Below are 23,413 nucleotides of genomic sequence, written 5' to 3' on the forward strand. Positions count from 1 at the left end.
ATTTTTTTTTTTTTTTTTTTTTTTTTTCACTTTTTATTAAAAAAAAAAATGAAACACACCATAAATGCACCAAACGCTTTATTCCATTTTATGGAACGAAAAAACTCTAAAAACGTATTTTTAGAATGTTTCCAAATGCAGCCTTAACCAATGCACAAGGCTCCCGTACCTGCAGGATTTAGGGACTATCTGCCCTTTTTTAAATTCACTTTCAATTACAATCAAAGGTTTGGGAGGAGTTGGGCACGCATCCCAACAGTTGTCAATACTTTGTATGCTTGTTCAACTCATCTCGGCCTTTGAGTGAGTCGTTGGAGGATCCTTGATGTTGGAGAGGATCTTTTTCTTTCTTACCTTTGCTTTGTGGGTTTGATCTTTGTCTTATTCTTGAAGGTTATCTTAATTGCCCTTGTCGATCACATGCTTGAAAGTCATTATTATTTTCTTTTTTTTTTTAAAGAAAATTAACTAAAATAAAAGAACAAGATCATTAGCATCGTCCTCCACAGTTTTTAATACTACTAGTTCTAGTTTGAACAAGTAACTGATGACCTATTGAAATATAGTCATTACTCCGCTTAACTATAAAAATTGATATCAATGTTTTCGGAACTTCACAAGTATCCATAACAGAAAAGGAAAATAACTCCAGAACCAAAAAAATTTCAAAAGATTGAAAGTTATTTAATATGATTCTTATGTAAAATGGTATGATTTATCCTCAATAAAATATATATATATATATATATATGTCATGTTAAAAGGGTAAAAAAATAAGATCACATTTTTTTCACCAAGACACCAACTATGGGTTATAACAAGATTTTGACAATTAAAAAAGAATAAAAATACACTTGAGGTATCCAATATTTAAGAAAACTAGGTTTCTGGTACTTCAATGTGAAACATTATGTTCGAGATTCCTTAGTAGCCAATTATGTTTTAAGGTTGAAAATATTTTCAATTTTATCCATCACCAATTCTCTTAGTCCCACTCCCACCTCCACCCCAATCTCACCCTTTGTTCTTGCTCTCCTTCCCCTGCCTTGCACCTTGTAGTACCCGCTCACTGCAACCTCCACCCCCTCTTTCTCTCTCAAAATTCAGTCTTCAACTTGTAAATTAATTTTTTTTTTCTTTCTTATTGTAATAGTTTTTTCAATGAAGGTAAATTATGTCATGTCATGTCATATATGTGTATTCAAAAAATTTATAAAACAATGAAAATTTTTTAAAATGATATATTTATAAATTAATTTAAATTAATTATTTTTTTAACTCCAACTTAAAAAACTTCGAAGAATAAAAGAAAGGGTAATCAAATGAAGGTGTGTGATTTCTACAAACAACAGGTTAGAGACCCCCTTTTATTAAATTGTCTATACTCATTATGCAGTACAAGATACCAAAGTTTCAGCTTTCAAAAGGATAGTAGAATGACTGAAGATTGATATGTCATTTAGAACAATTAAGAGTTGAGAATTGATCAGAAAGCCAAGCTTGGGAGAATTAATAAGAATACTCATCATATTATTCTCATGGCTCTGCTGCAGCCGGCAGAGCATCCTACCAATACAATTAATCCAACATCTAGAGATGCTTTTCTCATGCTGTCTCTTTGTCTCCATGAGCTTGTGGAAAGATGGAATCTTTGTTGACTTACTAAGCATCGGTTACAAAGTGGGACATGGATGGATGGATGGATGGATAGATATGTACCATTAACAGATCATAGCCGCCCATGAGCTCAGAGTGTTAGGGACAGTGGTTCAGGATATTTTCAATCCCAGTTGGCTTTTGAAGATTCTGTGTATAGCTGCACTATGACTAAAAATTCATGTACTATAAAATTTTCATGAATGACACTGAATATAGAAGGATGGAGGAGTGTTTTCTGTGGATGAATGCGGCTCTTGAATATGACGAAACTAATGAGGACATACGGAGATCAACATAAGCATCATTTTTCATTTTTAGGATCAATACACTCCTCATAGAAACCATACACATTGATTTTATTATGTGCCCCCTTACACTCTCTTTCATCTCCTGACATTCATAAATATTTTCTCTGTACCTTGTATATGAATCATGAGACACTCCCTTACACGCTCCATCAATCCGAGGGTGCCAAAATTTGCCAAATAGAGGATGAGGGGATGACAAGGGGAGAATGTGATAAAGCTTAGAGGGGTCCCGTGGAGGGATAAGAGTGAGACAGAGAGGACTGTCCTTACACCATAATTTGACAGTGTGTGCAGTCATTTCCCTTTGTTGATTCTCCTTACCAAGAAAAAAATATCTTTTTTCTGGTAACCCAAGATATTTTTTTCTTGACCGCCATCTAAGAGATGTTTGACAAGGTGCTCCTTTTTTTGGCCTCATCGATCTATATATATTTTCTACGAAAAAGATTCTTTATATATTCATTGTATGGAAGTGCTTCCTAAGGACATTTGATTGAGATTAAATGACTTAATATTCCCTCAACTTACTCACACCTTTATAATTTGTCCATCACAGTTTTTTGTTTTGTTGAGCTTACAATGGACATTGGTGTTTCCTGCATGGTAGCTACTGCAGGCTATGCTGGCAAACAAGAGCCAATGAGCACCCTCCAATTGGTTCAATCAATAGGGGATAAAGAGATCTTTTATGGTGAGGAGAGATAAAGAGAGGGGTGGTAGTGTAAGGTACACCCCAATCAGTAAGATATTTTTTATTTTTTTATTTTTTTAAAACAGATCTTTCTAAACGAGGGTAATGTGCTCGAAAAAACATCAAAGAAAAAGTAAAGTAAAGAAAATAAATATATTAGCATAAGATAACACAGAGATTTAACGAGGTTCACACACCTTAGGAAACTTGGTTGCAGAGCTCCCTGATAATCGAAGACCTTCGGATGGCCTTTTGCCAACGAAGGGGACTGAGCGATAGAAAAAAATGTGTTATAATTTTACTGTCATTATTGGCATTGTTTACAACTTGTACTTGGTAACCTTTAACGGCACAGTAGCCAGCCACAGGAGAATCTCACCCCCCTTCCACGAAGCAGTAAGAGCATACCAACTTGTCGTCCTCCTAATGTGCTATGTTCTTGGTAGAATAAGAAAATGATTCACTATGTTGTAAAAAAAATTACAATGAAGATCTCTCAATAACACCCAAACTCGTGGTAAAAAACTCTTGCCTAGAATCCCTATAACAAAAAACCCTAAATGTCACAATGCTTACACAATAAGACATCGTACCATATATATACTTCTCTAAGTCTGGTCGGTGCATTGGGTCACGGCCAATCGGGTTGTACCATTGACCCAAGCCCTTTGCTACCGTCACAGACCTCAGGAAAAATCTCATTCGGGCAACCACCAATTTTTCGGAACGGATAAAAAATTTGACACACATATATATCCAAGGTTGATGACAAGTTTGATTTTAGTGTCCTCTGCAAAAGAAATATCCTTGAAATTGGTGTCCTTTTTATCAACTTCTTTTCATCCTGCCAAAAAAAAAAGGAACTTTATAATGCTTAAATTTAGGGTTCTTTATCTGACCCCGAGTAACCTTAGAGAAACTCGATCCATGAGATGCTTATAAAAATATTACGTAAAGAACCGAGTTAGGATAATTAACTTAAAGGGGGAGAGAACGCTACCCACTTATGCACACCAATGCCCGCAATCAATGAAAGAGCTTATACTATATGCATATATGTTTTGAAAATCTCATAATTTAATGACTCAATAGACCTCCTTTTCCGGGGGAGTTTTCAGGTTATGCAATACTTGTTTTTAATAGATACAGAAGCCCTTACCAAAGAAAATCAAACCAGGCATTGATCAGTTATGAAGGCCGTTCCTGATCAGTCTAGAATTTGCTCCCTACAAGCTACAATCAAGGAATGAAAAAATTCTTAATCTATAATAAAGTGAAGACAATATATTATTAGCGAATGAAAAAAGCTTAAATTCTTTCTTAGAATTGTCAAGTCTGTTCATGACAAGAAAGATGCCAAATTGCTTAGTTATTGGTAATGTTTACAATTCCATGTAATGCTTTTACATTAAATAATCTGAAAATTAATACTATAAAAAAATAGAAATTAAAGAGAACAACAATGGAAAAGAGGGAAAGGCAAAAGAAAGATGAAGGTAACATTGAAAGAAGAAGATAGACCCGTCGCCATGTATTATAAATTAGCGGGTGGCACAAATTGAGGTGCGGGATGAGGTATCATACGAATAGGAGCAAGGGATCATTTCAAAAAAGATAAAGAGATATAAACAAGAGCATTAACTACCTTTTCCCATACATGGGTTTATAGGGTTGCAACAACACTAAGAAAGATATTGCTACCATGTGTCATATAACCTACGGAGGACTTTCCTTCATTATCTTCTTCTTCTTCTTTTATTTTATTTTTTATTTTTTATATTTTAATAATTGATTAAAGTTATCTGTCATGGTGGTTGAGACTTGAGACAGGTGACTGTATGGGAGCTTATGTAGAGAAATTATTCTCTCCTTGCCATATGCCTTCCTAGAAACCACACTCTTCCTTGTTCTTATTACTAAATCAAGAGAAAGAGTTCCTTCTTTATAATCCCTTTTTCATGAAATGACACTCAGCACTAAGAAGTATTGAAATGTGGTGGAGACATGGAGCTCCTTTATGCTCTCTAGTCCTCCACCCAACTACTCCTCTTTAATTAATAAGAGAATCTTCTGTTAGTAAATTCTCCTCCGCTTCTATGTTAGATTAGGAAGGTTCTAACAATACCCTATATATCAAAGAATTTTTTCTTTTTTAACCTTACAAGAGAAAGATAGAAACAAAGATAACATAAAAATGGCACTATCTGCAGCTTTTTCTTTTCCTTATTTTTCCTGTTTTGGTGAGTGTTCTAAGCAAAATGTAAGCTGTCGGTAGATAATGTTCAACCCAGCTCAATTTTTTTTTCAAGCTTTTCCTTGTAAGACAAAATAAAATGAGCAGAACTGTCAATTTAGTCAGTGGACTCACATGCTGTAATTTACATATCCTTGCTGATGCAACAATTGAAGAAGACCCAAATGAGGATAAAAAAAGGAAAAACAAATCTCTCTCTCTCTCTCTGTCCTTAGTTGCACAAGTGTTGGGTCCAAGAGAATCCTTTTTTGGTAATATAAGTTGCCCATCTTTCTCTTCTCTCTCAAGGTTCCACAGTTGTTGGGCCCAACAGTAGTGGCCTTAATTTGGCTACATAACATCCAATCAGTTTTCCTTTATAAGTATATGTTGGTATGCATGATTTGACAATTGCACTTTGTCCCCTTAAAATGATAAAGCAAAGTGACGAGGAGAAAGAAGGCCTTGAGGAGTTTGTTTATTAATCCAGATTTGCAGAATAAACTCACCACTAATTAACTTTTCTTGATGTTATAGCTAGATTCTATACTTCTTCCAACACTATAAATATGAGGCTCCTAGCTACTTCCAGCACCATTAAGATCATAGCCCCCCCCCCCCCCCCCCACACAACAGAAATACTATCCTATACAATCTCCAAGACCTATACCAACTCACCCACCCTGCTTCTTCTCTCTTTATCCTTCCCATGGCAAGAACATCAGAGCCTCTCATAGTAGGAAGAGTGATTGGAGATGTTCTTGACTCCTTCTCTCCAACAGTGAATATGACAGTGACTTACAATGACAAGAAAGTCTGCAACGGCCATGAGCTGTTCCCTTCCAAAGTTACCTTTAAGCCCAGGGTTGAGGTTCATGGAGGAGACATGAGATCCTTCTTCACACTGGTAGTATACTTCTGTACATAAAAACTTTCATTTTCTCTTTCTTTTCCCTTTTTTTTTTTTTTTTTTTTTTTTTTTTTCTTTTTTCTTTTTTTTTTTTAATATATTTTTAGTTATTTTTTTCCCTCTGGCTTCTTCACTACCACAGGTGATGACAGACCCAGATGTTCCTGGCCCTAGTGATCCTTATTTGAGGGAGCACCTTCACTGGTATATCCTACAGAAACTAACTCCTCCATGATCACTTTAAGCTTTGGTGTCAAGTTGAATGGAAATTATACGAAGACTGAAACTTTGTAGTTTAAGTCTTTACCCATTTAAGCTATTTTAGGGTTTATATATGGGGCCAGGGTTTATATGTGGGCCCTACAAGGTGATGCTTCTGATCACCTTCTCCCATCCTAAACATGGTGGGATATTTGCTCATATACCTATTATAATATGAACCAAAACTACATGATTTCAAGTACCCTGCCTCACATTCTTGTAAGGCAATACCTTCATGCATATATAACATTTTGTTTTTGGTTTTTTGGTAATATTCATGCATAACATTCAACCGGGTGTACTACGTATAATTACATCCCCTGGCTCATCACTCACAACACCTGTACCAGCTTTATGTACAACAGAAAAGTTGTGTATGATTTGAAGGGGTAAGTGCTTATCGATCGTTGCAATGACTACATCAAAATGATTTAAAAAAAAAAAAAAAAAAAAAAGGTATTTAGAGTGTACTTAAATTACACCTATCTCATCCCTAGACAATGGACCAAAGCCATAGAAAAAGAAAATAGAAGAAAGCCAAATTAAGAGAATGGACATTTGAAATAGGTTTTAAAATGATAAATAAATTACTTGGCTCTAATATCACTTGTTGGATCTCGGGTAAAGTTCATCATTAACTCAAAAGTTAGCCACTTGCATTCAATGTGAGATAATTGTTTTCGTATGAAACCCCCAACATAACTTACCTTGCAATTTGAACCGGTCATTTTTACAGGATCGTGACGGATATTCCGGGCACCACAGATGCTACATTTGGTGGGTCATTTTCTCATTTTCTTCATTCATGTTTTAGAGAGAGAGAGAGAGAGGAAACTGACGTGTGGGTTTTGATAAAAATTGATATTTGATGAACAGGAAGGGAGGTGGTGTGCTATGAGATACCAAGGCCCAACATAGGAATCCACAGGTTTGTGTTTGTGCTGTTCAAGCAAAAAAGCAGGAATACGGTGAGCTTTCCAACTTCCAGGGATCACTTCAACACTAGAAGCTTTGCTGCGGAGAACGAGCTTGGGCTTCCTGTAGCTGCTGTCTTCTTCAATGGCCAGAGGGAAACAGCTGCAAGAAGACGTTGATATATGAATTGAAGCCCCAGCCCCTGTCAGTACCACATCACAAAAAAATTAAACCCTAAGTAATTCAAATTGTGATGTTGAAGCTGGCTAGTTAGGCCCCAGCAAGAGACGCTCACAAAAATTGTGCTTTTAATCCCTTAGGAGAATAATAACAGTGTAGAGACAACTGAAGAAAAGAGGCTCTTGTTTGTTTCTACTCTTTTATTTAATCTCAACTTTACATATATATCCTTAGAGGTTAAAAGCTATATGATTGTCACAGTGAGGGTTTTACAATCTGCGAACACTTCCTTACCATAAAGTTCTCCTATTTTAATAGGGTTTCCAATGTGGTTGCGGATTCTTTAGCTCCTTGTCTATAGCAATCCGAGGTTCGCTTACCTGATTGAATATTTCAGAGAGAGAAAGGAAAAGGTTTGACATACTGCTGGTATATTGTAAACTATTGCCTATTTTCTCTCTCTCCCTTTTGAAATGAGCTCTTCCCCTTTGAAATGACTGCCGTGCAATTCTATACGATGCCCAGTCCTCTATCCCATTGCCGGTACCCCACGGCTCTTTACCACACATGTTGGTGTGCCTATCCCTCCCCTATGCTTTTTTCCTTTTCACGTGTTTGGCCTGCGTTCTCTCTCTCTCTCTCTCTCTCTCTCTCTCTCTCTCTCTCTCTCTCTCTCTCTCTCTCACCAAAAAAGAAAGAAGCTTTTGCTTTTTCTAAGTATCTACGGAAGATAGATACTCTATAATGGCGAAGATCTAGGATATCCACAACCCGGTCAATCATAAGTCCACATCTTTTGCTACGAGCGGTGAGCATTAGACGACTGAGAGCATCTGGGCAGGTGTCCCAAGGGGCTCCCAGCCACCCGATGCTCACTATACTAGTGCAGCAGCTGCAGACAATTTTCACAAATTGATCATGGGGGCAAGACTTGAGGAGGCATCGAAGAAAAAAAAAAAAAAACAAAGAGTGGTCTAGCTAACCATAATAAAAAAAATCCTCCTCTAGTCCCTAAGGCATGAGGGGAGATATACATGGGAAATAGAATGCTATCCACTTGCATTTCGCACGCCCATGGGGGAGTGGAGATGGGGCAATGGCATCTTATCATAGTCCAACTCCATTTTTTCATTAGTCATGGGCATGGCGAATGCAAGCTGTAGGCTATATGGAAAGGGATAATGCCATGGTTCTAAAAAATGAAGCGGAATGGTCAGTATCGACTGGATCAGAACAATATTGGCCTTAACAGATCCCTGATCGTGACTTTTTCGATCATGTTCCTCATGTATGGTTCAAGGGTAAAATCATAATAAAAACTGTTTATTTATTTATTTTAAGAACAAGGGTAGATCTATCCGATCCCATCCATTTTGAAATTGTATCGAAACAGTATCTACCATGGCCTATCCCATGACCTTCTTGAGTTTTAGAACCTTGGACAACGCAGTCTTTTAGTGTCTTATGATGTCTAGACATAAACACGCATGCAAGCAGATAGCTTTCTTTGAAGTATCATACATTGATCAATGCTTTATGAAACTCATTGAACCCTAAATTTGGAGTGTCCTACTTTCATGCAATTTCATATTATTCAACAAGCAATTGATATTTCACAATCAAAGGTGTAGTACTCCTTAAAGAAGTGGTCCTACAGCTATATAAAGACGACGTGTCTCTCAATTGAAAAAAGAAAAACAGAGATATTTTAAGATCAGCTCACAAACTTATTACTAAGATCTATTAGCATGTTTTGACGTGAGGGCACGCTTATAGTCTGCGCACCATACTCAAATGATAGTCTTTTCATGTAAATAGCAATGCCCAAATAGGTGAGAGGAGCACGTAGCAAGTAAAAGATCAAGCAACAAATCAACTTGTCTTGTCTTTGCTTTCTTATTCATATTTCCTAAAGTTTCTTATTCCTTTTATCAAAAGAAAAAAAAAAATATATCTTATTTCTATTTTAACTTCTTCTGCTTTTATCTTACCATTATTCGTTTCTACCAAAATATCTTACAATTATTCGTTTACCAAAATTAGAATCTTACAATTATTTCTACTTTCACAGTTTCACTTGGTGCAACTTAACTCTTTCAAAGGTTTGGGTTCCCCACGCCTCTCCCCCTGTTTCCAGCCCCGTACTTGCTTCAGTTTTTTTCTTTTTTGATTGAAGTATTTGAGTTGACTTAATTGGAAAACCTCTAATTTTAGAGATGAAATTATTTATAGCAAGTGGTGAGGTACAATAAATATCCATTGATTGGGAAGACTTAATCATAGACTCTAGCTATTGAATACTCACTGCACCTCATCATCACTGTAGACAATTTTGATACCTCTTTTTACTGTTTAGGAGCAATTTTATTTTATTTTATTTTTTCATTATTTTCTTTTCAAGAAAAAAATGAAGGTGATTTTAAGATTCGAAATAGCCTCTCCAAATAGTGGGTGTAAATAAGATTTAGGTATTGGTGTTGGCATTGGATCAGATTGGTGCATATCGATCATTTTTTACTTTGTTTTTTAAATATATATATATATATATATATATTTTACTGTTTTACCTTTAAAAGGATACGGGTAATCGATCTAGATCAGTCAGATATCATGTATCGATTTCAACCAATATCAACAATATAACCGATACGATACCAATAATTGAAACCATTGATGTAAGATTCCAACCATTATTTAGAACTGAAACAGTTGATGCAGTGAATGTACTTCATGACAGATGAGTTTTAATCCTAAGGAAGAGGTAGACAAGACTCTTTATGAACCCTAATTTAAGATTTCTGCAAATACTAGACGGTTCTTCCACGTAACAATTTGAATTTTAAATTATAATCTAGCATAAAAAGAGTGTTAGGAATAATCTTACATCAGTTAATTTGAAACATTGGGTGTCTACATATACCCTTTAGGTCCTCCACCAATGTTGCATTAAAATCTAACATTCCAGGGGATCATACTTGTTTGGATAATTAACTTTTTTCTTGTGATCCATTATTGGTTAAAAATCAGTTTCCATTTTTTTCGCTCAAACCATTTTCCATTCACTAAGTCCCAAACGCTCACCCACCACTGACCTGCTCAGAGTACAGCAGCCAGAAGGCCTATCTGGTTGGGGCAGGGTCGCAGATTCGCAGTTGCCCATATCAGTAAGATTTTTTCTTTTTTTGAAAAGAGATGATGAAGGAAATCAGAGTTATGTCAGAACCCTAGGGCTGGATAAGTAGGAATCTCTCTCTCTCTAGGTCACTCTTCCTTGGGGACGAGCTTCTAGCGGGTTTAGGGGGCAGCACAGTTGGATTCAGTCCAAGTCTAGGAAAGGACTCCTCATGATGGCACGAAGACCGTGTGTCAATTCAGAATTAAAGACTCCTCAGTACGAAGAAAATGTTTCCAACGCACGTGGGACATAACCTTTCGTACATACTGCGTCTTAATTTGGTAAGGTGTTTTATGGTAGTGATCATAATACAAGACAAGCTTTCGTATGACAAGCAACATTTTCATAGAAATAATAGACGATAGTGGACATATCAAGACTCAAACCCACAACTAATCAACTCGAGCGGTGAAAACATGGTTCAAACCATAAGAAAACATGCAACCAATGTCATAGACTATGTGAGCAATAACCAGGGGAGGATGGAGATGCATCTTATTGAGGTAGGAATTACGATCTTTATTATCTCACTCCACTTGGAAGTTGTCACTGCATTCACCAATAGCTTCGAACATACCACTTCTCATTGCCGATGCTTCACCATAAAGAGCAAACTAAAGAGGTAGGGGATCTAAGGTTGCACAGACAGGTCTACCACATAATCACGGACGACACAAAGATCCCCCCTTTGTTGATTTCCTTTGAAAATGCTGCATCACAATTGTAGAAATAGACAGTAAATAAGAACCCAAAAAACATTAGTCCCTACATAATTACAGTTCTACCATGTACATGTATCGGACCCAAAATCTAACTCAATTACAAATACAATTCCAACAATAATCATGTAGCCTTATAGAATACAACACACCCAACATTGGCCCCTTGTGTGTCCTTAAGCGTGGTGTGGGGCCCAAAAAAATATTATGCTTCCTTCAAAAGCGACATGTTTGTGAATTGCTTTAAACTCTTCATCTGTAATTTTCTTGAAATATATATGATTTAAAACTTTAGTCTTGCCTTAGCCTAGTGGTGGCAGTTTCGGCTTGAAGAGCCGCTTTCAAAAGAAGGAGGTTGTGGTATTGAACCCTATCATACGTAAGTATGCATGTGTGTGTGTGTATGTGGGTGTGTGTATGTGTGAGAGTAGGTTGCCATTGGCCCTACTAGTGCCCAATAGGTTGGCCATTGGCTAGCAACGCTCAGTAGGATAAAGTGGTAAAAATAAATAAATAAATTACAATAGACCAAGTAAGTGGAATAATTACTGACTACTAATCCACGATCCCTCAACCTTTATTCAATAGTAAATATATATTTAATGCGCAAGAGATCGCTGCCTAGTTGTGTTGCCCCTAAATTGATGAGAATGTGTGCAAGGGCATCAACATTAATGAGATTTTTTATTTCACATAAGGTGAGAGGTAATTTCACACACCCCTGTGTCTAGGCGGAAAGGCAACCTGACCAAGCAACTTTATTTTTCCCATATTTAATATATCATAGCTTTTGCTCCTCTCCTTCGAAACCTCCCTAAGCAAGAACTTGCGTAAGACTACTCAAATGATATTCACTAGATCGATCTCAATAGCTAGACCATAACAAATTTTTACACCCTTCCATGGCCATGCTAAGAGAAGAAACAAAAGGAACACTTTGCTCAAAAATACATCACAACCTCATGCGCATTACCATTTTTTTCCTTCCTTTTTCCCTTTGATGAGCAACAATATATTGTGTTCATTAATCAAATATAGGTGACTATGACTCAGATAAGATCATAACCTCCACAACCTAAACAAGGTATAAAAAAATATCAACCACTAGAAACTGGATACATCAATCATAAAGCATGGAATCCCAGCTGGAAGAGAGACACACTATATCTATCCTTAAGAATATATATATTCTTTACACATCATACACATACATTTAGCCCTTCCCCTTCTAGTTTAAGTGTCTTCAGCTTGCATTAATTAGTCCTCAATTGTTTTATATGGTCTTCATGGCATTGATCAAACAATCAAGTTTATCTCATCCTTCAACCTATTGAAACAACCATATATGAGTGTATTGACAGTACCCCTAAATCCATTATTTCTCATGAATGAACTCATTATTTTAGTTTTAAACTATATACACTTCCCACTAATCTATTTTGGAATCCCCCTTTAAATTGCAATCATATGGATGTTTTGTACCTTGATTCCCAACATTCCCATTCATCCTCATGAGCAGCCATCCCTCAGCTTGACAAAATATTGCTTACCAGCCCAATAAAGACATGAAACAAAATCCATGATGGCACCATTCTGCAAACTGTTTTGGTTGTGACATTTGTTGAAATGATGTGGTATGCGAATCAAGAGGTCTTCAATGTTTTAGTTTTTTTCACTGAAACAGACCATAATATTCTCATGCCATTTCTGTGATATATTTTGGTTTCAACCAAGGTCCCAATCAAAATTGAAATCTTGAACCTTCAATGGCACTTGGATAGCCAAGTGTCATTGTACGAGGCTTACAATTAAACTAAACCATGCAGCACCAATCATCCAAATGAACTATGTTCTCACATGTTCACCAAATAAGTTCAGTAGTGCATTAGGGTCATTTAATTCTTACCGAAAAAAAAAAAAGGCATTACGAAAATTTAATTAAGGGTGAATTATTTTTCCCTACCATAATTACTTCCTGTAGATAACTCAGAACCAGACAGGAAAGGGAAATAAAGAGAAAACTAGCAATAATTAGAACTAAAACATAAAAGTGGAAACTATCAATAATTGGAGATCATCTTGAAGATAGGCAATAAGAAGATCATTTGCTTCCATGCCCTACAATTAGATCCACAAGTATCAATAACCACATAAGATGTTGCATGTAGCCAAGTACCTGCCAGTGATTCATTCCTCAAATTATGCTTCCTTGATACTGTCAGAAGACTGATCCTTTTGGAGCCAGAAGCCCAGAAGTTTACTAGAAAAGAGTCAATGATGATCTGCATTGATAGTTTGATGTAAGGTGAGACGATGCATGCAATGTATGTTGAAAAGACAGAAGATAACCATTCAGATAATAACCTGGTTGATATGTGCTGCAACACGGAAAAACCAGCAACCCTGATTCACTTAGAGCACCACTGAGCTGCTCCACAACTGCTACCACTACAGGAAGTGTTTTCTACAGAAACATATAAAGATAACATTTGAGTATTTCTTGACCAGATGAGTTAAATATTGCACAAACTGTGGGAGAAAGACCTCTCAGCATGGAGTTTTAGCAGGATATAGCAGAAAAATTTCTAGAATTGCTTCTACATTGTTCTTCAAAAAGTTTTCTACAGAAACATATAAAGATGACATTTGAGTATTTCTTGACCAGATGAGTGAAATATTGCACAAACTGTGGGAGAAAGACTTCTCAGCATGGAGTTTTAGCAAGATTTAGCAGAAAAATCTCTAGAATTGCTCCTACATTGTTCTTCAAAAAGCTTCTTTTATTGCATAGAAGTATGTGACAGGTGTTATAGTAAATCTATTGGGCTAAATTATAATATAGGCCTTCTAGGTGCAACAACTGAAGAATCAAACCTACACTACTGGCTATTTATCAAATATAATGACATTATATTGTAGATGATAATGACTGTCTACATCAGGCTATAAATTTAATCGTGAATGTACTGAGCTGGCTGGCTACAATTAAAACTGCAAGGGCAAAATCTCTTTCTTGGCAAAAACTGATTCCATACCACCATAGACACTCGAAGGGCCTCCATACTGCAAGCGTGTTGAAAGCCAGAAGGATGTGATGTAGGAGTCTGCCATAGGCAATGATCACTGCTGTCATTTGACAAGAATCCACAAAAGAAAATGTTTAAATCGTCAATACTCAAACTGTAGCAACTAGAAAGAGGAAGACATATAAAATGTTGTCCCGAGCACCATAAGATTCAATGATCTTTTCAACCTACAGGAGACATAGCCCATTGACATTGAGTTATACTGGAATATTCCAGAAGACCCATAGGTCAAGATGATTATGACTGTGATCTATCAAAAAACTATATAGATTGCATTAGTAGTAACATTTGGTACTAAAAGAAAAGATGGTTGTCAGCAGAGGAAAAAAAGACCATCATTGAACAGGTGCAATCACCTGACTTTACATTTCTTTTCTGGATCATATGAGGAATGGATTGATGCATGGGCAACTAAATTGAAGGAAAATCTACAAGTGACCTTGATTCCACAGAAAGGTCCATACTTTTTCATAGTAGGTCAAATGTAGACTATAAAATAAATGATACAAGTAGCCCAAAATTCATGAGTTCTTTTATTCTTAAATTGGGAATCCGTCATCCCTGTATATTCAGGAGCAAAGTAGAGTTACTGTTCATGATGATTTGCAGAGGTACACATCAGAAAATAACACCTAAAAAGTAGTATAGTGCAAGAGATGAAGAGAGAATGTAACTCTACGTTGCTCCTAAGATTTTAGTTAATAAATATCAATATACAAATACAGATTCAGGACCAAGTGAAGTTGTTAGATCAAACACCAAGAAATACAAAAATAAATAAACAAAAGATCCGCACGACACAGAGATTTAACGAGGTTCACACACCAGGGTGGTGTGCTAGGTCCTCGGGCAAAGAAGAAGATGTTTCACTATGCAGAAGAGAGATTACACCCAAGCAGCGGCGAGAAAACTCGCCCTGAAACCCTAGCTCGAAAACCCCCCCAAAATACAATGACCTTCTCAACAAGACAACAATACATTATATACTCCAAGTCACGGGTCGACCCATCGGGGGGCAGTCGATCCGGTCAAACCATACCGCGGGCACTACACCCCGGGTCAAGAATTCGAGACAAACTTAGCAGAGGTTGTGAAAATGGAAGACTCTATCAATGAAGAAGGCAAAGGATGTACATTGAAGTAATGCTAGAAAATGTAAGGACCTTCACTTAAGGAAGAATGTGGGCCTAAGATAGAGTGGACAACTGGAACAGATTTGTCGCCCTAGATAGAGTTGACCACCACCACGATTGATTAGTTGGGATAAGGCTTTGCCGAGTTCAGTTGATTTATCCATATAACCAGGATTTATAACAGAGGGAAAACAGGTCATGGACTGACTACACGGGTGTTACAAAGACTATATGTAAGCATATCAAAATGATGTGGGGATGCACAATTGATGAACAGAGCATTAACTGTAGTGTTCTCATTTATTTCCTCATAAAAGCAGGTATAAGCCCCCTTAGTATCAAAAAGAAGAATCTATATAACATTTATACAAAAAGAAAACAGGAGCTTACTGACAGTATATAACCAAGATGCTCAGAATCACAAAACGTTGATGGCTGAGATTCAAGATGACCTGAATTAAGAAAATTTGATGGATTTCCTAGTTAACAAAAATTCCAAACCATATTGGTGGAATTTTCTTTCTTCCCTTTTCTTAAATGGTATTTCATCATTGATATACTTATTGACAGCTATGCTTTACTAATGGAATGCACAAGCACCTTCCAAATAATGAATTGGAAATCTTCTAATCTGGTGCTTCAGGAATTAAATTATAGCAATGAATCTATCTGTGACTTTCTCATGAAGCGCACAGAAAAATAGGTCGAAAGACAGTTTTGTTGACATCAATGCTCCCCTTCTATGTAACTATGAAATAGGATTAATATCTTAACTGTTCAGTGTGGTTGTATGCATCATAAAAGGCACAAATGTCATCTCCAAGCCATAAAACTAGGATTAAAAAGGAGCAAACTGAAAGCAGAATTGCAAAAGCAGGCTGCACAAAATAAATTACAGAATCTAGATGGTTCTATTAAGGGGAAATACTATGATATAATTACCAATATAAAAGAAATGCCATAGATCCAAACAAATTAACAGCATTACCTAATGAAAGGACGTTAGTGATCCCAAATATAATAATGGTTTCTCTCATGTTAATTCAGTTGCTGAATCCACAACCCTAGCAGGCTGATTCCGATCACCATCTACCTGAGATGTGAAGAACATTTCATCAGGCATGATATATGCTAAAGTTACAGAGTATCACAAACCCTTAACAACGAGATGCTGAAACAGTTGGCCCACTAAATTTAAAGAGCCAACTAGGATTTGTTCGAATTTAAACACCATTGTTGAAATTGAAAACTGGAAATACAGAGCGTCAAAACTTAAGAGAAGGCCGTTACCAGAAACCCTAAAAAATAAAAATAAAAATCCATTGCAGCGAGAAAGAGAGGACTACGTGTCTTAAACCTGATCGGATCATTCTTTGGCTCTGATAGTTGAAGAAATCGAGCGGAATTCAAGAGGATTGATGAATTAGGGTTTAAGCGAGAGGAAAGGAGTAGAATCGGATATGATGATCCGGAAGACAACGTTTCCGCTGGCAAGATACTCGGTTTCCGACCGTTGCAGATCTGGAAGTTGAAATTTGAAACTGAAGAGTTCCCGCCATTTCGATTCTGAACTTCCCGAACCAGCAGCATCCAATTCCTGCCTAATAGTGACGATGTCGCAATCGGATAACAAAATCGTTTTTATACCAGGGGATTAAGATTAGGTACCTTTTTCACAAAATAAATAGTGGGGTCCACACCGATTTTTCTTTTCACATAATAAATTGTGGGTTCCACATTGATTCGGTATCAGGAGGATCGGTAGGTATCGATCACTTTTGTCCCTTATTTTTCAGAAAAAAAGTATGTTTTTTGTACTATTTTACCCCTGAAAATGATACGAATAACCAATCTAGATCAATCAAGGATCAAGGATTAGTTTTAGTCGATATCAATATGGCCAATGTCATACCAATACTTGAAACCATGATTCTAACCATATAGATCTATATGGATGATACTATTTTCCAACCTCTCATTGATGTAGTGTGTAAATTCCTTCTTAAACTACTCTTGTATGAAACTTTTTTTCAAGAAACTATCAATTAAAGAGAGAGAGATTGATATCTAATTGTATCAACAATGAGAGGCACACATAGACATCAACTATGGGTGTAGTGCAATTTTTTCATGTGGCCCTGTGTTAAGACATAGCGGCGCATGGCCAATTGAGGAGCGTGAATAGGTAGCACATGGCAATGCATGTAACTAGAAAATCCAAAAAAAATACTAAAAATCCCTTAAACTATATTTGGTTACAATGGATAATTAAAGGGAAGTGAAATTTTCATTCATTAAAAAAAAAAAAAAAAAAAAAAAAAACCTTTTATAGCCATTATGCAATATGAGATTGTATAAATTATTTTATTTTTTCTAGTCATATTTAACAATAACACATTTTACAAGTAATTTTTATTTTTACATATTATAACAAATTAATTAAGATTTTATGACTATGACCTAACCCAAGTTGGGTATATGTGTGAAAGAGAGAAAGAAGTCTTATTCCTTTGCTAGGTAGCTAGCTAAGTCACCGGCACTAAATACGTAATTGTCTGACTGAGAGAGAAGATGATTCTTAACTTGGAAAATAGAAATTAGTTTTAATAATGATGGGTGTAGAAGAATAAACTGGCTGTGGTGGATTTGGACCTTGCAATTAAGCTTCCTGTTTGAAAATACAACTACCTCTCTCTCTCTCTCTCTCTCTCTCTCTCTCTCTCTCTGGTCGATTGAGAGAATGTTGAGGTAGTTGGGCAGTGGAATTTCACATCAACAAGAGAGATAATAAGGATGGAGAATTATTGGCAATGGGCAATAAAAGTCATGAGTCAGTCAGCAAAATCTTGTCTGAAAATAATAACTAAAAAAGGAATGTTGTCTTTCTTGTAACAAATATAAAAGGAGGACTCAATCACTTAGCACCTTGAACTTGACTCGGTAGCTAGCTAGGAACAAAATAAAGGCTTTGAGTCCTGCCTTGATATAGTGCATAGAACTCTCTTTCTCAAATTTTCAACTTCAAAAAAAAAGTCATAATTTAATTCCTTAGCTAAGGGCTGGTTTTACTGTGTAACCTCGTAGGATCCGCTAAAATGTCTAACAAAAGTCAGGATCCATTGAGATTAGGATCCTTTGTCGACACGGCGTGTAATATAAATTCAAGGGTTGGGAGCACCTTGTTGCATGTCTGAGGACTTTCAGCCCTTGGATCTGCGTTACCCTATAGCGCACATTACAAATGAGCCCAATCTGAATCACTTGCCTAACCTTCCTGAATTTACAAAACTATTCCCCTTTAATTTAGTATTTTTAGGATTGTAAGAGTATTTCGATAAAATACCTGTATAAAGTTTCTTATTGAGGATTTCTTTCTTTGTAATCAATTTGAAAGAGTTGTGAGGACGAACAATTGTGACCTATTATTCCATTGAGATTAAAGCGCGTGGATATAGATAATTATTTTGTTGAATCACGTGAATATTTGTATGTATTATGTGATTGTTTATTCACGATTTTCATTCTTTTCTTAGTCGTTTTAGGGTTTTGTTTCTATAAGTAGAACATAACAGATTCAATGAATAATTAAATTGTTTCTATATTTGCAGAACAAACAAAGACATATGAAGATTGGATCCTCCCAAATCTGAATAATCTTGAAATTAACTTTAATTAATCTTTTGGAAGTCCACATCTGTTAACAACAAATACATAGTACAAATATGTCCTAGTAAGGAATAGGGTTGTGGCCGTGTGGACCGGAGGAAGTCACGGGTTGAACACTTCAACTTCAATCCCGTTGCGTGGAGGACGCAATGGAATTTGATAGAATGATGGCTTTTCAGACTCATACAAATGCTGACTTCTAAGACTGAAACCACTTTTAATTCAATCAGTTCTTTTCTCATCTATTATTTTCTATGAAATTCAGTGTTTCAACATACGTAATAGGGTCTACCACAATAATAATAATAATAATAATAATAATACTCCCAAGTATGGAATTAAATAAAAAAAAAATTTAGGGAGGGCTCACGTGATATTAGGGAGGAGAGAGAGAAGAAGAGAGACAAGCTAGCAGAATTTGCGGCGTTCTTTATTTGAATTTAGCAAGCAAAGGCAATGAACATAAAAAATCTCTGGATTGAATGTGATTCTCATTTTGTAGTATTATGCATTCAAAATCGCAACATTTCTTAGTTGTACAGCACCAATGGTGGTATTGTATGTATAAAGATTTCTTGGGTAGCTTGGCATGATTGTTTTCGAGAGGCAAACTTTGTTACTGACAAGCTAGCAAAGCACGCTGCGGCAACCATGTCCACTACAACTTGGGACATCCCTCCATTGTTAATTGTTCAAGATCTAAATTGGGATGCTCAACATAGGCCAAGATTCAGATTCTCGTAATCTTTTTCTGAGTTTCTTTTGATTGAGTTGTTAATTCTGTTGATAGCCATGGCGAAGGTGGAATAATAGCTCAATGAAGATGTAATCTCAAATTCTTTCGTATCTTTTAATAAAGTATTCTTAGTGATTCTTAGCCAAAAAAAAAAAGCTAAGACAAGTATCACTAGCAGTATGTACATCATTTTTTCTTAGTATAAAAATGGGTCCATATGATGAGAGAGAAAGAGAGAGAGCTAAGACATGTATTATTTTATGCTTAACCTATGAAGACCAACTACTTAAACAGGCTGATCATGGTACGAGGTCCTAAAGTGGAGAAGTTTGACTAGGCCCGATCGATTGACTCCCCTAGACTATAAGTTATTGATAAGGTCTTCCTTGCTAAGGAGTCAGTAATCTTGTTGATCTCTCTAAAAATGCAGAAAAAGAAACACGAGTTAAAGTATGTTGATAATTGGATAATGTCCTCCACTATATCAATTGGACTACGGGAGGTTTGTTTGCCACTAAACCCAACAATTATAAGAATAACTCATGCAAGTCCCATTAATTTTACAAGTAAATTCTCGATATAGTTCAAGATCACCATCAACAAATCACTTATGACCGCCATGGCTTCACCTACTAAGACGGAGTGGAATAGAACATCTTCTCAAACTTTGCAAGTTGAACTTGACCACGAAAATTTCGAAAGAAAACATGTATCACAAACATCATGTACATAATTTTCCTTAAACAAAGTTTTTTTCTTTCTAGTTCCTTTTCTAATCATTCGCTTATTTAGTGGGATAAGAAAAAATTTCACCTTTCAATTGTATTATATGTAGCAAAAGTCATCAATCAATGTGTGTTAACCTAACCCCAAATGATCAATGGCATACTTTGTCATTCACTCATTCTTTTATGTTCTCAAAACTCAAAATTCTCAAATAGGGTCATCGGCATCAGGATTTTGGTTTGCTACTTTGCCACCCTAGAGATTACAAGGCTAGTCCCCCTACCAGAAAAGTTACAAACCGTGTGCTACCATCTGGTTTGGGACAATGATTTTAGTAAAAAGAGATTTTTTTTTCTTTTTTTGTAAAGTAAAAGGAGGTTCTTATTAATGCATGAGAGAGAGAGAGAAAAAGAGAGATATGACACCATGTAAAGTTTTCATGGAAAAAATCAGAACTAGTATATGAAGGGACTCCAAAAAATATAAGAAGGATTGTAAAGTAATTAGTAGTCAATGTGGAACTAAACTTTCAATATTATCAATCACTCGAGATTTGAGCAACAGACCAATAACCCAAATGGATCTTGCACACATCAACTAACAAGATGGAAATCCTAATAAAAACATGAAAGTGAAAAATGACATTTTTTTATTATTGTGTAGTTACAAATAATAATAATAAAATTGTGTGCAAAGAAACTAGTTGTGTCATATCAGCATCATCATCCTTACCCTCCCATCAAAAAGAAAAGATTAACAAAGATTCTCACTATAATCCCTGTGTAACAACTTAGATGAGACTCAAGGAATACAAGAAGGTACTCCCCCACCTTCACTGTTCATATTGAATCAGTCATTTTAACACATAGCAAAAGCAGGTCATCAAAGACTTCAAACATAATGGGTGCAATGAAAAAGTTAGGATTGCTTTTCTCTAATCTGTTTTCTTTTTCCCCTTCACTTTTCTCTTTTATGAGCTCATGGGGAAACAATCAAACGCAGTTATATATAATGCTTAATTGCTTGATTAACAGTTAAATTTATCTCCCTCAATTATTATTTACCGAGGCTTGATGGTTATCTATTTGCAAAAATTCTTGGCATAAGTATTATCATAGATCTTGCAATGTTGCATGCATGCAAGAATAGAAAACCAAATGTGGAGGCTTATTTGAGACTGTGATTCTTTGCTTCTAGGTGCTTGTCTGTTTTGTTGTTGTTTGATTCTATAGTGTGCCTCTTTAGGATTTTTTATTTTTAGGGTCCTTAATCCCTTGGGTAAATTTGTCTAAGGGATCTTTGGTGTTCTTCTAGGCCCTTATATAATTTTGTCCCTTTTAGTTAGATTGCCTTTGTGCTGTATTTATTTTCTTTCTTTTAGCAATAAATTGATATTATCAATAAAAAAAACTTAAGGAATAGGTTTTTCTTTATTATTATTATTATTGATAATATCAATTTATTGCTAAAAGAATGAAAATAAATACAACACAAAGGCAACCTAACTAAGAGAAATTATCCCAACACTTAGAAGACCTCAAAACTGCTAGGCTAGGGAGATATTACAAAATAACACCACCAACCAAACTTCATGCTTCTCAACCCAAATTGAGTGCACTCTCCATCTGTGAACAAGGAAGAGATTCCTAGAATATTGCTAAAGGTTAAAAATATTGATTTGTGGTAGGACCAACTTAGGAGAACCTCCTTATATTTACCATGTGGTAGATCAATTTGGCCTAAATTCACTAGAAAGGTAGGTAGGGCCTAAGGCTTTAGACTCTCCTACATAAGTGGCACAATAAAGATTTGAAGATCTGTTAAAATGTTAAACTTCTGAAAATTGATAAAGAATGAAATATCCTCTATCATATGAAATGATTTCAACAATTTTTCGTATCTTAATTGTCTTCCATTTGTTGTTATCGACATTATATAAATTTTAAATAAATATGAAAATAATAAATACGATCGAGAATACCCAAACGTTTGGGAGTTAATAACTGTATCTTCCTCTAAAATTTCACTCATAGTGAATTTAACTTATGTCTCTACATTAATTATTAGTTTATTTGTCTCATCATCTTTCCACATGACACAACTAGCTAGAAAAATTGTCAAAGGAAGACTGCATAGATGGAGCTCAGATCCATTGTAGCACGTTAGGCAACATTCAATACATGTCCTTTTCATTTATAAAATGCCCCCAACATACATTTAGGTGCTACATAGCCGGACTCTTATTGACGAACTATGTAAGGAATCTAATATGTTCTTTTAGGGAAAAAGAAGCTTGAAAAGTAATGTGACTTACTTCCAAACACAGGGAGAGTAAACTGATCACCCTACCCTCATTAGTCCCGCATTGATGCAAAGGCCCAACTGCCTTTTAAGTAACCCTCTCCAGTTCTTTTATTTCGTAAGTATAACAAGATGAAAACAATGAGAAAATTTTTAACCTTGAAAATGGATGAGTTAAGAGAGAGATAGAGGAGAAGAAAAAGGGAAAACGACATGGGGGTGGCCAGGTGGGAATAATGAAACAGCAGCCCAAACAAATGGATGAGTTAAAACATGAAAAAGGGAGGGAAGATCTCTCTCTCTCTCTCTCAAAGGGCAGCTTGTCGGCGAGCTGTTTATTGCATGAGTACCCAAGGGAAGGGGTTTTGTCGGTGCATCAAATAAATTTTATTTTTTTTTTAATATATTATCATATCTACTCAACTCAATCACTTCTTGATATTACTCTTCAATTTATGTTGAGTTTTATCCATAGATATACTCAAATCGAATCAGTGGTCGATTTCTAAATTTGTTTGTAAACCTAATTGGATACTTCCAATTACATAATTCCATGTTCTAAACTGCACTCAACAAAGGTAGGTCATTTTGCATTTTTATAAAATTTCTATACCACAAAATGTTACAATCTCTCTTTATATTTGTTAAGCTTCTACGAATGTTTAATGCCATATATATAAGGGAGAGGGATAGATATTCTATCCGTGTATCGCG

The 23,413-nt window shown here is 35.8% G+C and overlaps 2 protein-coding genes and 1 long non-coding RNA gene across 5 annotated transcripts in view; 2 read left to right on the top strand and 1 right to left on the bottom strand.

Moving 5' to 3' along the window:
- LOC122073790 overlaps positions 1-23,413 on the top strand; it is a 96,075-nt gene that overhangs the window by 24,588 nt on the left and 48,074 nt on the right. The window lies entirely within an intron of this gene.
- LOC122073796 (CEN-like protein 2) lies at positions 5,512-7,412 on the top strand. Its single transcript, XM_042638431.1, has 4 exons — positions 5,512-5,798; positions 5,944-6,005; positions 6,799-6,839; positions 6,939-7,412. Exons 1-4 carry the CDS (start codon positions 5,601-5,603, stop codon positions 7,154-7,156), a joined length of 519 nt encoding a protein of 172 aa, XP_042494365.1. The 5' UTR covers positions 5,512-5,600; the 3' UTR covers positions 7,157-7,412.
- Positions 10,659-16,879, bottom strand: LOC122073797. 2 transcript variants are annotated; one of them, XR_006138874.1, is made up of 6 exons: positions 16,628-16,879; positions 16,259-16,363; positions 14,087-14,174; positions 13,416-13,515; positions 13,228-13,333; positions 10,659-11,042 (listed from the first exon to the last, which is right to left on the bottom strand). It is a non-coding gene; the product is annotated as an uncharacterized LOC122073797 (long non-coding RNA). The 2 variants fall into 2 exon arrangements; XR_006138873.1 differs by having other exon boundaries at positions 14,087-14,177.

This window comes from Macadamia integrifolia, chromosome 3 (assembly GCF_013358625.1).
Source record: "Macadamia integrifolia cultivar HAES 741 chromosome 3, SCU_Mint_v3, whole genome shotgun sequence".
Classification (NCBI taxonomy): domain Eukaryota; kingdom Viridiplantae; phylum Streptophyta; class Magnoliopsida; order Proteales; family Proteaceae; genus Macadamia; species Macadamia integrifolia.